The sequence below is a fragment of the Artemia franciscana genome, chromosome 7 (assembly GCF_032884065.1).
Source record: "Artemia franciscana chromosome 7, ASM3288406v1, whole genome shotgun sequence".
NCBI classification, from domain to species: Eukaryota; Metazoa; Arthropoda; class Branchiopoda; order Anostraca; family Artemiidae; genus Artemia; species Artemia franciscana.
This window is the reverse complement of record NC_088869.1, coordinates 20,349,434-20,364,337: the sequence shown is the minus strand read 5'-3', so window position 1 is coordinate 20,364,337 and position 14,904 is coordinate 20,349,434. Positions and strand designations below refer to the sequence as shown.

General features: G+C 35.2%; 1 protein-coding gene across 2 annotated transcripts in view; it reads right to left on the bottom strand.

The window, feature by feature from the left end:
• The window catches only part of LOC136028963 (EH domain-containing protein 3-like), a 29,526-nt gene that overhangs the window by 4,403 nt on the left and 10,219 nt on the right, over positions 1-14,904 (bottom strand). For both annotated transcript variants that reach the window (XM_065706960.1, XM_065706961.1), the window contains exons 3-5: positions 9,603-9,711; positions 6,735-6,899; positions 947-1,274 (exon numbers count right to left, since the gene is read on the bottom strand). In XM_065706960.1, coding sequence (XP_065563032.1) covers positions 947-1,274; positions 6,735-6,899; positions 9,603-9,711 — 602 coding nt within the window. The remainder of the gene's footprint in view (positions 1-946; positions 1,275-6,734; positions 6,900-9,602; positions 9,712-14,904) is intronic.

Here is a 14,904-nt window from a genome sequence, read left to right as displayed (position 1 = left end):
AGAATATTAAACGTAGCTTCACAGTTAACTTTTTTTCACACAGTAGGAATCTTAAATATTGCATCAATAAACTGTTATAACACCAGGGAAACATATTTAGACACAGGGGAAGGGGAAATACAGGGAATCATCATATTTAAGATAGATTTTAAGCACCAGTCTAGATTCTTTATTAATTTGGGCTTAACAATACATAAACGTTTGGGCACGGGCCTTCTGATCCTCTTTTTGAAGGTAGAATTGTACGCAACGACACTTACCCAAGAAGGTGAGATGAATCCCCAAAAAATAAGCTTGATATCTTCCTGATTTTTTTTCAGAGCTTTTTTGTATATGAAAAAAAAAATCAGATAAACTAAGATTTTAACGTACTTTTCATTATAAAACTTCCTTAGGAGCCCACTAAGGTTACCAACCTGAGGCCCCTCAGATCAGTGCACTTACCCCGTTTACCTTTCTCTTCATTTGAAGATAATTGATTTGAAGACATTCATTGAAGGATATGCTTACTTGCAGCAGAGAAGGGTCAGGCTGTCCCAAAAGAATCAAACTCTCCCCTCCTCCTCGAAATCTAAAACGAAATATATTCCTGTGCACAGGTCTGAAATTGAGTGCATAGGCCTGCGCGGGTGTATTGGAGGGGGGGGGGGTATTGGGGCAGCTACCCCGGGCAACGCGGATAGAGATTGCACAGTTTGATCAAATTTTTCACTTTGATTTGACTTTTTTTTGCTCTAGTCACTACCATCCCTAGCAACGGCTCTGATAGTAGGCTATAAAAATGTTCCACCTAGATTTTATTAGAAAAGCACTTCAAAATAGACACAAATCAGAATGGGCACCAAACTTCTTTTTATCTCAAACTAACCTCTTGATCCTTCCCTTAAACTTAAACCTATGATTAACAAAACATCATATGAAAAAATTTCATCTAAATCAATTTTACCTGATCCAGATATTTTCCCATCAGTTGGTCCAAGATCTTCAAACATCTTGTCCCACTTATTCCGTTCTCTGGAAACAATCCAATCAATTTCTCCAGCTCCAGCGTCAACACCCTCTCCTTTTTTGAAACCAAATGGAGTCTGTTTATCCTCAATGCCGTCAAATGCACCACCCTTCACAGACGGTTCTATGTCTAACGGCTTCACACTTTCCGCAGGGATCATTTGCATTAGTCTGGCAATGTCTTCTGACAGCATACGATCTATGGCTTCAAGTAGCTTGGGCTTTAAACTCGGGAATTTAGTGAAATCATGTTTAGCAAGCATTTCCTGTAAAAAAAAAAAAAAAAAATATATAGTAAATAAAACGAAAAAAAAAATTGAACACAAGAGCAAAAATCTATCCGTTTTTGTTTTTTTACTGAATATGATATGTTGTTCAAGCTTTATATAGCTTTTTAAGTTTATGAAGTGCAAACCAGCACACGAGACGAGGGTTATTCGCCCGCGAGATTATACTGAAGGACAACCCATCTGAAAAAACAAACAAACAGAAAAACAATGGCCATGAATCCAATTTTTATTCGGATCGGGGGAAGGGGGAAGGTAATTTATTAACTAGATTTTAAAAAACATCTTTTTTGGTATTATCATTAAAAAATTGCTATACCTGTGGCAATTTCATTGAAAAATTAAAAAATTGAACCCCCAAGATTTTGAAAATGAGCTTGCTCCCCTCCCTCACACTAATTTCCATGAATAGCCGTTCATGTTACCCCCTCTCCCCTCAAACCTTTGTGCTCTCATTATAAGAAAGCTTCCTGAAAACAAGAGTTGATAATAATAATATTCTGTTACAACCGTGTTTACAAGCATGAAATGAACTTAAGGGGTATAAAAATACAGAAAAACAAAAGAAAATAGTAATACTAACAAGAACAAACCCACGAGTAAAACAACATGTCAGCTACTTAGACAACACAATTAAGCTACACTGTCAACTGGAAAGTCGACAATATTTTCGCGACGCTTACGAAGCCTGCCCACAAGGCATTTTTGAAGAAATGTCAAAAACGCCATATCTGCTTGAAATGTACCGATTGCGAGTCCAAAGCAGCAACTGCAGAAGATATTTGCAAAAATGGAACAATAGAGATTTAATTTTCTTCCGCTCAATCATTGTGAAAAAAAACTCCATAGAGGGACCAAGAAGAAGACATGCAGGGCAAAAAAAGCGTCACAAAGTCTGTACAGGGTTATTTTGTGAAACTGGACTTTAAATCAAGCAAGCAGCCCGTAAGACTTTCAACGCTGAGATAAAAGGGTGTTTTAGTAGTTTTATTATTTGAGGCAAACGGGAGACCAAAATGTTTCAGAGAAGACAATGCGGAAATAGTTGTTGGGCCAACGTTGATAGTAACGGGAGGTTGTTGAGACGAGCCGTAGACGTGAAGCTCAGTTTTAGAGGAGGCGACTTGCAGCCCAGTCTCATTGAGACCAGAGCAGAGTAAGTCAACTGTATTTTGGAGAACTTGGAGATCTTCTGATAGTAGAAGAATGTTGTCTGCGCAGCAGAAGTGGCTGACATAAATACAGGGCTCAATCAGGCATGGAGAAATATTTTTGTAACGGTTCGGATGGCATTATTGAAAAGAGGTGGCCTAGGCAAAGAGCCTTGTTTCACATCTTTCTGAACAGTGATGGATTTGCTAAGCCGGTTGCATAGTCGGACCTGTATGAACGTATTGTCACACCAATCACACAAGAGACGGCAGAGAAAACGATTTATTCCACTTCTCAAGAGAGAAAGAATAGCTCGTGAATGAACTATGGAATCAAACGTCTTTGAAGATAGTCCAAGTCGATCGCACACACATACGCACAAATTCTTTTTCAGCATCCAATAGCGGTCTAAAATAGCCAAAACAGTTGCTTGTGCGTTTTACACATCCAAGCCTTCGCGGAATACAAACTGGTTGCCTTTATTGTCGCACCTTGTGTTGATTTCTTGGGAGATCAGTTATTCAAAAATCTTACCAATAATGGAGCAAAGAGCAATTGGTCTATACGATTCACAAACCTTTGGATTTATGCCCTTCCGAAAGGACAGTTGGAACACATTGCTAATCAATACAAGCCTGAAATAATAGTGACGAATATTGTATAAGAAGTGGGGTGACGAAGAGGAGGTGCTCAGTTTGTACCTCGTCGTATCCTGGGGCTTTATCAGGTTTCATTAGACGAATTCGGGTCTGGACAGCTGAAGGTTCAACAATGACAAAGTTCTTCCGATGGGCAAGTTTCGAAATATGGTGGAGAACATATTTATAAGCAGCATCAACAATGTCGTCCCCACGCAGCGACATCGATCGGGTTAGGTTGCGAAGACGAAATTGATGTCAGCTTCGAAACTCTCTTCCAAATCTGCAGGGGTTATTTCAAGCGAACACAACTTAGAAACAATGGGGAATTTTCTCAAGACAGTAGAATTCAATTCATTGAATATTTCGGCACTATCTCCAAGGCCAAATTTCTGAAGACAGCATCCATAACGGGTTAAATACTATTGTCAATTGGTTTAGTAAAATATTTTGTTAGATCATTTTTACGTAAATTTGAGTAAAAGAATTTAGTGAATATTCCCCTAAGTACCTATTTAAAGAAATATTATTATTTAATTTGAGTCTAATTTCAACTGATTCCAGATCCACCTGTTTTATCCCCTAATCATTACTAATGAGAGAAGATTTTTCAAAAAAAAATGTGTGGCTGAGATTATTAAATAGATGGGTAGCTAAAGCAGGATCAAAGAAGTTATTAGAACTATTAGAAATTCATGCTTTGTCTATGTCTTCTTTATCCTGGTGTAGCCGTTTTTCTAGATTCGGATGATCTCTGGAAACACAGTAATTGCCACAGTCGCATGGTATTTGATAAACCCTTCTTTGGCGAGTAACTGGGGTTTTATCTTTACCGGAGTTTAAGAAATTTGTGATTTTAAACTTTTAGTGAAAACTACATACAGATTATTTTTCGTGCAAACATTTTTTAGTTTTGTTGTGACTTTTGGGATTTACGGATGATAGATTATACTTGAGGGCTTATAAGGAGCCTCACATTGTGAAATATCTTTGATTTTACGTGGATCCCTTTTTAGTCTACGGTTAATTGTATTATTGATAAAAGGAATGGGGTATCTGTTACCAAAAAGAAAATTTCTGATAAAATAGGTTTCTACTTTTATGTGTGAATCAGAGCAAGTGTTCAGGGCACGAATAATGAGAGAAGTTACAACTTTGGGGGGGGGGTGATTTGATTTAAAATGAAGATATCTATTGTTTTGCATTGGTTTTCTATAGATTGTAAAATCCAATTTTGTCATTATTACGAATAATTAACCTATCTAAAAACGGTAGTTTATTTTCAATTTCAGTTCCTAGGGTATACTGCAAATTTCTATCATAAGTACTAAGATGATTTGAGAAACCCCGAAGTTCAATTTCCATATAATTACAAAGTAAAATTACGTCATCCATGTAGCGACCCCAATAGAGATGTTTTAAAAAACAAGAATTTAATGCCCAATTTTAAAGGTTCTCGTTCAGTGTAGTTCAGGGCTATTGTGGTGTGGTTCCAAATTCAGTGTGGTCTTCGTCACTATTGGGGGTGATTTCTTATCTTAAGTGCTGATTATATGATTAAAATGATTGATTAATGATTATATGTAAATGAAAATACTTGCTATTAATGCTAGACCATAGTTATAGGAAGAACCCTAAACTAGTAGTGTATATAGTAACAAAAACTAATGTGTTCCAAAACGGTTTTTTTTGGGGGGGGTGTCTTAGTAAAACCTGTTAGCATTGAAATCAATTATTTCCAATTATACTTTGGCCACTTTGTCTACCTTCAAATTAAAATTTACACATATCCCATAATCTCCTATCTTAATGGCAACTGAGACATTTCATTGCAATGAATGAATGTTATATATAAATTATCGGGTATGTATATATATATAAATATATATGCAGGTGTATATTTGTGTCATATAGTCAAAGCATTCGCTAAGATAGTGTTTTAGTCACGTGTTTATGAGGCGTGAAAAAAAAAATTGTCCCCTTCTGCCGAATTCTAAATCCCTTTACCTCCAAGACAACCCCCGGCTATGAGACCAAACAGAATATACTTACCAAATTATGCTTAACTTATCGTGATTAAATATAAAATGCAAGTGAAATGTCACATGCTGAAAAGAAAAACAAAGATCTTCCAGGTTAAGGTTCTAAGAGACTTACACTTAATAATTCCCAAAGGCCAACGAAAAGACACCTTAAAAAATATTTTTTCTGGGAGTGGGAGAAAGTATAGTCATTGCCTTCTAGCAGTATATACCAAAAAATAATACTCCGTTATCCGTCTTTCTTTCACCATATGACTAAAAGTATGCAAATCATATTGCATAACTTTGATCAGGGGGGAATGGTAGGGTCCCCACGAGAATCATCTGAAGGACTTCCCCTTCGAAAAGTAAAATATGGTGATCTAAAAATAGGCCTTTTCGTATTCCCAAACCCACCTTACTCCTTGGAAAATAATTTATCCTCATAGTTCTAAATACAGGATAAGTGTACACCCTTCCTTGGAAGATGCTCGAACCCTTTGCTCCAGTGGCGGTGGCCTCTCTTGTGGCCGGGGCAAAATCTTGATTAGCACCCCCTTCTGTCTCCCACAAAATTTCAGGCGAAATTTCAACAGAATTTTCACTTTTTTAAGTCATTTAATTTTTAATGGATATTATCTAACTATGTTATATCTATATTTTATTAATTATTTAATAATTAATTATCAATTAACTATTTAGAAATTTATTAATTATTTTCATTAATTATCTGCACCCTCTACATTATTTCAATAAAAATACAACAACAAAATGACTATCACTTTTAGATTAGATATTTGGAATTTCGCACCCCACAAATTTCTGCACCCGGGGCGAGTGTCCCCTGTCCCTCCCCTAAAACCCCTCTATCTTATCCTTAAGTCCAGGATCAGTATAAACCCATGTCCTGCCTTCACAATAACAATTTTAGCTCAAGGGTGCCAATCTCTAACAGCAAACTAGGAAACATATCAAGCCAATTAAGGAAAGTGATTAAATAAGATTGATGACAAGGACAAAAGGAAACCATAAATTCAAACCAAAAAGATCCTTACACGCGTTCTACAGAAGGCTCCTCTTATTTCATGTACTAAAATTACACGTAAATCCTGATTATCTTTTATTTAATAGAATAAAAAAAAATTAAATCTTCGAACTCGTGAATTTTTAATAACACACTGCTGAAGCAAAGGATGAATGTCCATTTATTATAGATAACATTTGAAGTGATGATGATGAAGTTATAAATTTAGGGCTAACTTTAACAGACCATACTTATCAAACTAAGCTTTAATTGAAATTTAAACTAAGAAATTGTCTTTCACTGACCCACCAAACTAGTTTTGTACTGAAATTACAAATGAAACAGTATAAATAGGAAATTCAATTGACAAGCCTGTGCTTCAACTATTTCAAGACAAATTGGGTTCGTCTTATGGCGTGAAACAATCCATGCTACTGACCAAGGAGTAAAGCTAACCCTTCTCAATAATAACCAAGCTCCCAAAAAACAGAAGTTTCTTAGAAAATATTTAATTCCAGTAGGACGACAAAACAAACCATTTGCTTAAATACCACAAGGTCAGATGGAAAGTCAATATCTCCAAATAGAACAGATTGCGGCTTACCTGCATTCGCTTCTTGTCAGGAAAATCACCAATGGATATGTTGTGCTCCCTTCGAATTTTATCATAAACCTGGTCGATGTTTTTGATCAGCTCTTTCTTTTTTGAATCTTTACCAAACATTGTCGGAAAATCTTTTCGTAGCTCACTTATAATGTAAGCATGAACCTACAAAAGAAATAAACGCTACACATATCGCAAAACTAGTCTTCCGTTAAAATATGTTAAAGGGTCAAACACGTCATGAATACGCCAAATGCCGCTTGTCTTTTACCCAGTAAGATCACTAGGTTTGAAGCATCTAATAAACTTTTGTTACAAGTATACGATTTTGTTTTATTTTTCAAAAGGGCTATGACAACTTCTAAGACAGCCAAAGGAATTAATATATAGCTTTGGTGGAATTACTCCTCAAGGAAATAGTTCAAGTCACTTTCTACGATTATTTTAGGCGTGAAGTTTCAGCAAAGTTCCTCATATATTTTAGGTAAAACGGTAATGGTATTATGTTAATGGTTACGTTAACGGTAATGGTATAAAACGGTAAGGTATTACGTATTATATAAACCCCACGTTGCTCTTCATCTGTTGCAGATAATTAGCTTAGCCTTAGTGAGATAAACTACTATGCAGGAATATTTTAATTAAATATTTAATATATAGAGCTGGCTAGGTTAGGTATTTAATATAATATGTTCGGGGTGGCCTGATTTCCAGAGCTATGTTGTAGCTTCCGTAATTTCGTTACTAAAGTATTATATATTTTCGTTGTATTTCGGTATATTTTACTAGGCCAAATTAACTTCTCATCTTGGGTATGATCGCTATAATACGTAAGTACCCCTTTTTTACATTTTTTCTTGGAATAAAAGCATAAGCATAGTTTTAAATTTGTTATACAAAACAATGTAATCATAAGTCCCCAATAATAGCTGACACCTCCAGGAAGATAGGGGTAAGCTCATTAGACCCAATTCTAGGGGTAACCTCATTCCTCCCCACTCCTAAATAAGGGAAAAGTCCTTTACTAAATAAGTTGATACTTTGTTGTTATAATACCAAGATCAGAATAACAAGGTGTAACCAATCCAAGAAATAAAAACTTCGTGCGTTTTAGTGCCAATCAGGATATTTTCAGCTTATTATACGCACTAACAAAAGACGTTGGTAAAGTATATATCTATTTAATAGTACGTATACATATATATAATAAAACATTTATTTAAAAAACACATAATTAAATTTTTTCTTTTTTTTGCGATAAAAACTTAATGCATCGTTCTTTTCATATTCTTTTCATGTTCTTTTGATATATCATTTTTATGTAGATGAATTACCAGTGACGTCGACTCACAAAAATTCAGGGGGGGTGTATTTTTCAAAAGCTATGCAACAACTTTTTTAAATCTTTTTAACGAAAATACCAAAAAAGCACTTTTCAATGAAAATACCCTTCTAAAACAACTGCATGATAACGTCGAATTTACTAAAGGATTTTAAAGTGAGTAACAAAATACAATAGATTAAATTTCTATACTAAGTAGATGCGCACAAAATTTGAAAACAAACAAACCTGAAACTAATTTATAAGCATGTTAGAAAAGGGGGATTTTGTACACATTATTTCGGAGTTTTTTGTATGCATATGGAGTTTTTGTAAATCTCAATTCAAAATTATCTCTTTTCCACAGTTTTTTCTTGGGCAACGCAATTTCGAAAGATAAAGACTTTATTTTCTTTTTTAATTAAATTCGGGAAATGTATTCTGCTTAAGAAGAAAATTATTAGCCCACAGAGGGAGGAGGCATAATATTTTGATACAAGCAAAATCAAACCAAGACACTATTTTCATATACTTAAACATACCATTGAAATTTACCCCCTCCCCACCCTTAAGTTCATCGATTTTTATCTTAAATGTGTCAAAGAGGAAACAATGCAATAGAGTAAATACGCTCCGGGCGAGAATTGTCTTGCTCACTTTCTTAGATGGCGATGCAACCGCACCTATAAATACGAGGGAATCAGTCTCTATCCAATGAAATTGGTCCGAAGTGCAAACAATTGAAAAAGTACACAGATTTGTACCTTTTAACACATTGACCCCGTAACCCCGAATAAAAATTATATTATTGCCGGGCCCGAGTGCAGGTATGGTCACGATCGTATAAAACGATCAAATTTTCTTATATTCTTAATTGTAAGAATCTGAAGAGGAAATTAGTTGAGCGGCGAAAACGTTTAGAAGTCAAACGCGGTGGAATCGTACCAAGCGTTTTTGGACCTGTGCCGAGCGTCGCGGAATTGTGCGGCACGTGTAGTGTTCGGAGATGTACACAAGGTGGTGGAAATGGGTGACCCCTCGAAAATAATAAAATTGTTAGGAATCCAAAAGTACACCGAATTGTTTCTGTTTCGTTTTGTATCGTCGATTTTTACAATTTTTTGAAGCAAAAAATATACTATCTTTCCCTCATTTGAATTCATTTCCTACTTTTCAAAGAAGACGTGGGAAGTCTTTCAATTAAAAATTAGGGAGCACTGCGTAGAAATTCAAGGATGCCAAGTCGGACAAATATCATGACATTGATTCATTTGAAATAGTTTACCCTCTCTCTCCAGCCCAAGACTTCTGACTGTAAGAGCCGTAACTAAATCAAGCGCTAGTAAGTATATAACCCTTAATGCTCATTTTATCTTTATTCTTCAAAGTAGCTCAAGTGCCGATTAGATCAAAGAGAACGAGTCATATAAGATTTCAAATTTTCGGCAGACAGAGGCATCATAATGATGTCATAAGGATTTCAAAACAATCAACATTCAAAGCATAAATGAGGTACAGACACACGGAAAATATTTAAAATCTCTCACCTTGGCAAGTCGTGCACGTTTAATGAGGTCATTCAATTTTCTAAGAGCCGCATTTCGGGGAAGGGACTGAAGATCGGCAAATAAATCCTGTTCTTCGGCTTCAAACAATCTGAAAAGAAACACCTTTTATATACTGTCCCCTGGCGGTGTCAATTTTTGTTCGCCACACAATTGGACCTGTTTTACGGTCAGTGACAAAATTTTAGACGTCACCCTCTCTTATCCGTCCTCTAGGGTGGTCGCAACGTAGGTGTCATTGAGTCGACATTGTACTTAACTTTAGGAATTACAGAACTACTGAAAAAGATTCTTGAAATAGCCAGCAATGAATTTTTAAGGAACAGAATGAATGAAAATGGCTGGATTACCGCAGGGAATCTTTCCAGGGGGAAAAGATGCTTGTTAACATTTCTCCAAGACTGAGGAAAGGTTTAAATAAGTGTCCTTTTCCAAATGCTATAGAGCATTGACATTTTTTATACATCTCTGGTCTTCAAAAGGTGGAAGGAAGGGGTTTCCCCTGTCTGACTCGCTTTCCCTCTATGGACACCCATGGAAAGGGGAAATGCAGAAAAAAGCAAAACATTCAAAGCAGATAAGACATACATTTTATTTTTATCTGGTCGGTCACATCCTGCATGTATACTAGTACAAGATACTCCGAATAGTTCAGACCAAGGAAGTGCGTAGAGGGAGGCTTCAGCCCCCCTCCCCACGAAATAATAAATTTTCCTGAATTTTTGAACGCTTCTTATTCAAATTATCAAACATAATTTGTTTTATTACCCCCCCCCCACAAAAAATACCACTTAAGAGCTTGGTTCAATCAATGAATAAACTTTGTAATTTTTCCGTGGGTCTACGTCCGGGTTCAAGGCAATGGCGCGGCCAGACCCACATTTCAGGAGAAGTGCTTTAATAAACCACAATGAAAACAAGTGCTTTTTATGAGTCCAATAACAAATTGTGACCATTTCAGAAAAGGTTCATCAACGGGGTCGTAGGACAAAATATAAAGGAAGAATGTAAAAAAAAACAAGCTGTTTTATGATACCAGCATACGGGGAATAAAACTTAACGAGGAGAAAAATAGCTGTAAGTCCATTAATGATACAGCATAATTTAATTTGAACTTAACTTTAATGTCTAAATAAAGTAGAATATGATGTAGCATTTGCCCGAAAAGTGATAGCTACTCTTATAAGGGCAGGTTCTACACGTTTATGGGTTGTTACTAAAGTCCAAACAAATACAGTTAGCTACCAATTTTCCAAACAATTGCGCCTCTGCCATCTAATCAAAAACTGTTAACTAATATTGTTAGAGAATTTCTCTAACAAATTGGATCATCGTTGACTAAAACTATTTAAGAATTAAAGGCACAATATTGAAAACTCAAACAATCAAAGTAAACCCGGTAACCAGATAAAACCGGTTTCCACACTTATCAAACTGATAGAGAATTTAGGATTGCTGATACTTCTTGACAAATTAAAACTAATTTGACAAATTAAAATTAAAATTTAAATTGAGAAATTAAATTTAAACTTGACAAATTAAACCTTTGGACAAATTAAAGACAAATTGGGCACCAAAAGTTTTTCGGCTATTCTAACGTGACCCATGTATTCACCAAAAAGTTTTGGCAGACTTGATGTCGTCTTGGAACCGACGATCTCAGATCTTTTAAAGCCCTATAGCCAAGTTTATAATTTTTAGAATTCCCCGTCCAAATCATTGCAGTTCAGCCAATTGTTATTTAACAGTACTCTTTCGGCCATCCTGACCAAAAATTTTAGCTAACAATTGGGTGGCAGAAAAAGGCTAAAAATTTTACTCTATACTCATCAAAATCGAGTTCTTTAAATCATGGCAAAGAGCCAAAAATAAAGGTCACTTTTGCATGTTGTAAAAAGACGCCAGAAACACCGGAAAATATGGCTTAGACATTCGTACGTTATTTTTTCATAAGAAAGCCAGCAACAGAAGAAGATATGTTTATCCAAAAAGAAATATGAACTGCCACCCAGAATACTTGAAAATTGACTAGCCATATCAATACCATTAGGCTACATTATATGATGAGAAACCAAACGAAGAACAACCGAAAGAGCACCCACTTTCTGCCACCTGTTATACATCGCAGAACCCCCGGTGTGCCACACAGCTACGCCACGCTTGGCAACGGTTTCCGCCACGACCGGCCCTTTTTTTACCACGTTTGACAAACTTCTGTTACGCTTGGCACGCAAAACCCGATGTAGGTTGTTTCTGAAAGTGACCGCCTCCTTGCAACAATCTGTTTCCATTATTTCTGGAATGAGCAGAGGCGAGAAAACGAAAGACTGCTTTTCAAATTTTTATTCTAGAATAAAAGATCTAAAGCCGAACTGGTCAGCCATGACAAAAAATACCAAACGGGTCTATGGCCATTAAAGGAACACGAAAAGAACAAAGAATCAAACGAATATTTCACTCATGTACAACAAGGCGTCTTCAGCGTAGACAAAAAAGAAACTAGAAACCAAAACGAAAAAAATATAACTAAAAATATGTATATAACTAAAACAACCTAATTAAAATATATAATATACAAGTACAATTTTAGTTTTATACATGTTTTTAATTTTAATTTCCAGTTTGCTTTTTTCTTCTTGTTTCTACGCTGAAAACGCCTTATTGTATACGGGTGAAATATTCGTTTGACTTTTTATTCTCTTCATTTTCCTTTACTAGCCATAGACCCGTTTGCCACCTTTATATTCCTTTCTTTGTTTTATTCTAGAATTTCTCTATCCATCGTCGTAACGAGGATTAGAAATTTTGAGATTTCTAATTCATTTTACATTGGAAGATCAAAATAAAACGATAAAATTACAAAAAAATCCCAATTGTTTGCTTTTCCTCCTCATCTTTATTTAAAGGCAATGAATAGTACAATTTTTATTCTGTATTTATATTTTTCTTATAGAAAAGACTGCAGTCAAAGCTGTTACTTTTATACACGGATACTAACTAATTTGAAAAAAGACCAGTAAATAAAAAGCAAACTTGGCAATCTCATTTAAACTTACAGATAGGAACTATCTTCTCATACAAATTAACCAATCATCAAATAAATGAGCCATGAAATTTAAAGCCGGAAAACTACAAACAATAAATCTTATATAAAAGGAAGTAATTATTCAGCTTTTTCGTGCTGTTACCCATTCGCGATCAGCTTCAATTTTAATGCTTATGAAGCGATTTTTAGAAGTTAACGATTTCCCCTAGACATATAAAGAAAGGCTAAGTTCCCATCTTCTGAGTGACTCTCAGCCATTTCAAAAATCCACAGTTAAAGATGAAGATAATAATAAGCCAAAGGGCGCTAACTTTCTACCGTCTGGTGAACGTTTCTGAACGCAACGTGTGCCGCAAAGTTACATCAGTTTTTTCCTTTTTTAGTTTTTTCTTTTTTTTTAGTTTTTTAGATTTTTTTGTTTTTTTTTTAGCTTTTTTTCTTTTTAGTTTTTTAGGTTTTTTATTTTTTTAGTTTTTTTTCTTTTTAGGTTTTCATTTTTTTAGTTTTTTCTTTTTTGAATTTTTTTTTTGTTTTCTTTTTTTTGGTTTTTTTAGCTTTGCACAGTTCTGCCACGCTTGACACGAGCCACCTGATGTGCATGATTTCTGGGTGACCCCTCGGAATAAGTAGCCCTTGGAAAGGTGAGAGTTGAACAACTAGGTTAACCCCAACAAAATTTCCTGTTTAGGAGTTGGTCAGAGTAGGTGGCTTTTTTGATCTTTTCGAACATCCAACTTTTTAAGCGGGCACGTATACCCAGGTTTCAGTAAAACATTTTCCCAGCCCCCTGTTCTTCTCCCGTGCAAAATTATGCTTAAAGTCAGTAGTTTTATTTAACCATTTTGATAAATCTACAGAAACTATGGTTTATTATACTGTTTGTAAGATTTTTTTTGGGGGTGTGGGGCAATGCAATAGTACTGCCTAAGTAAAGAGAAATCATCGGCACAATGTATTCTTTATTATTATTTTGTTTGTTTCAGACCAGGATACTTCATATAGAAAGAGTTTTCATAGAAACTTCGAAAGGGGCTCATTCGACCAGAAATTGAAAGGGCTAGTGCCCTTTTTAGAAGTCAAAAGTGATTGGAGGGCATCCGGACCTCTCCCCTTCATCCATCTTTTCCCCGAACAGATCCAGTCAAAATTTTGAGATAGGCATCTTTTTATCGATGGTGATTTGTGGTAGTTCTACGCTTAGAAGAGTATTTGACTTAATTTCAGTAGCCTAACTAGTGACAAATATAAATGTTAAAAATATAGGTATATAAAAATGATATATATGCATTATATCTATCTGAATATAAGTGTTATTTAAAATATATCGTAAATATTGACAGAAGAGACTACAATTTTGTGAGATTAAAGTATAGAATTATCAAAAATTGTCTGATATTGAAAAGAGTCCCCGGTACTTGCATATTATACGGTAAACACCCAAGTTTACGTTATGTAAAACTCGAGAACAGATCAATTTCTTCGTTAGTTTCTTTCAGCTTAGAATGTGACATGACAAAGACAAGAGACAGATTAGATGTGAAATATATAATTTGGGCTATAAATTTTTACATTATGGGGGAGGGGTGTTTTAAAGTATTTGAACCGTTTGAACTTAGAAAAAATTCTTACTTTATAATATGCAGAATAGTTGTACCTAACACATTCTGCATGCAGACCCACTACACTTTACCCCTTCCCCCTAATATGCAAACATTTAGCCCAAATTTTTTTTCTAGAGTATTATATTTTCACCATATTTTGTTATATTTCATTAGAATTGAGGGTTAAAGAAACCCTTAAGTGTTTGCCATATAATACACAAGTACCTGTCCACCTTCAGACATTTTTTTTCTTGCAAAAATAGAAAAAAATTCCAGGTTCAATAAGTACGGATACTAAGCTACATTAATATCAGCTACATACAGCCCACAGATTAAATCAACGCAGAATAGTTGAATTCCATAGAAAAGAAACAATCCTAAAGCTACACTTTGGAACCGCTTATCTTGCAAATAACAAGATAACACTTACCAGAGGGAACCAGGACTTTAAACCCCCATTGAAGAAAAATTACGAAAAAACAATCAAGGAAATTGAAAAAATTTTACCACAAAAAATAAACTTCTCGGACACTGACACTCTCCCTCTACGAACAATCTACCCAACTTCCTAAGATTTTGGCGTCTATGACTGTGTTTATTCAAGAATAATAATTTATTGCAATGGAAGAGGATTTAA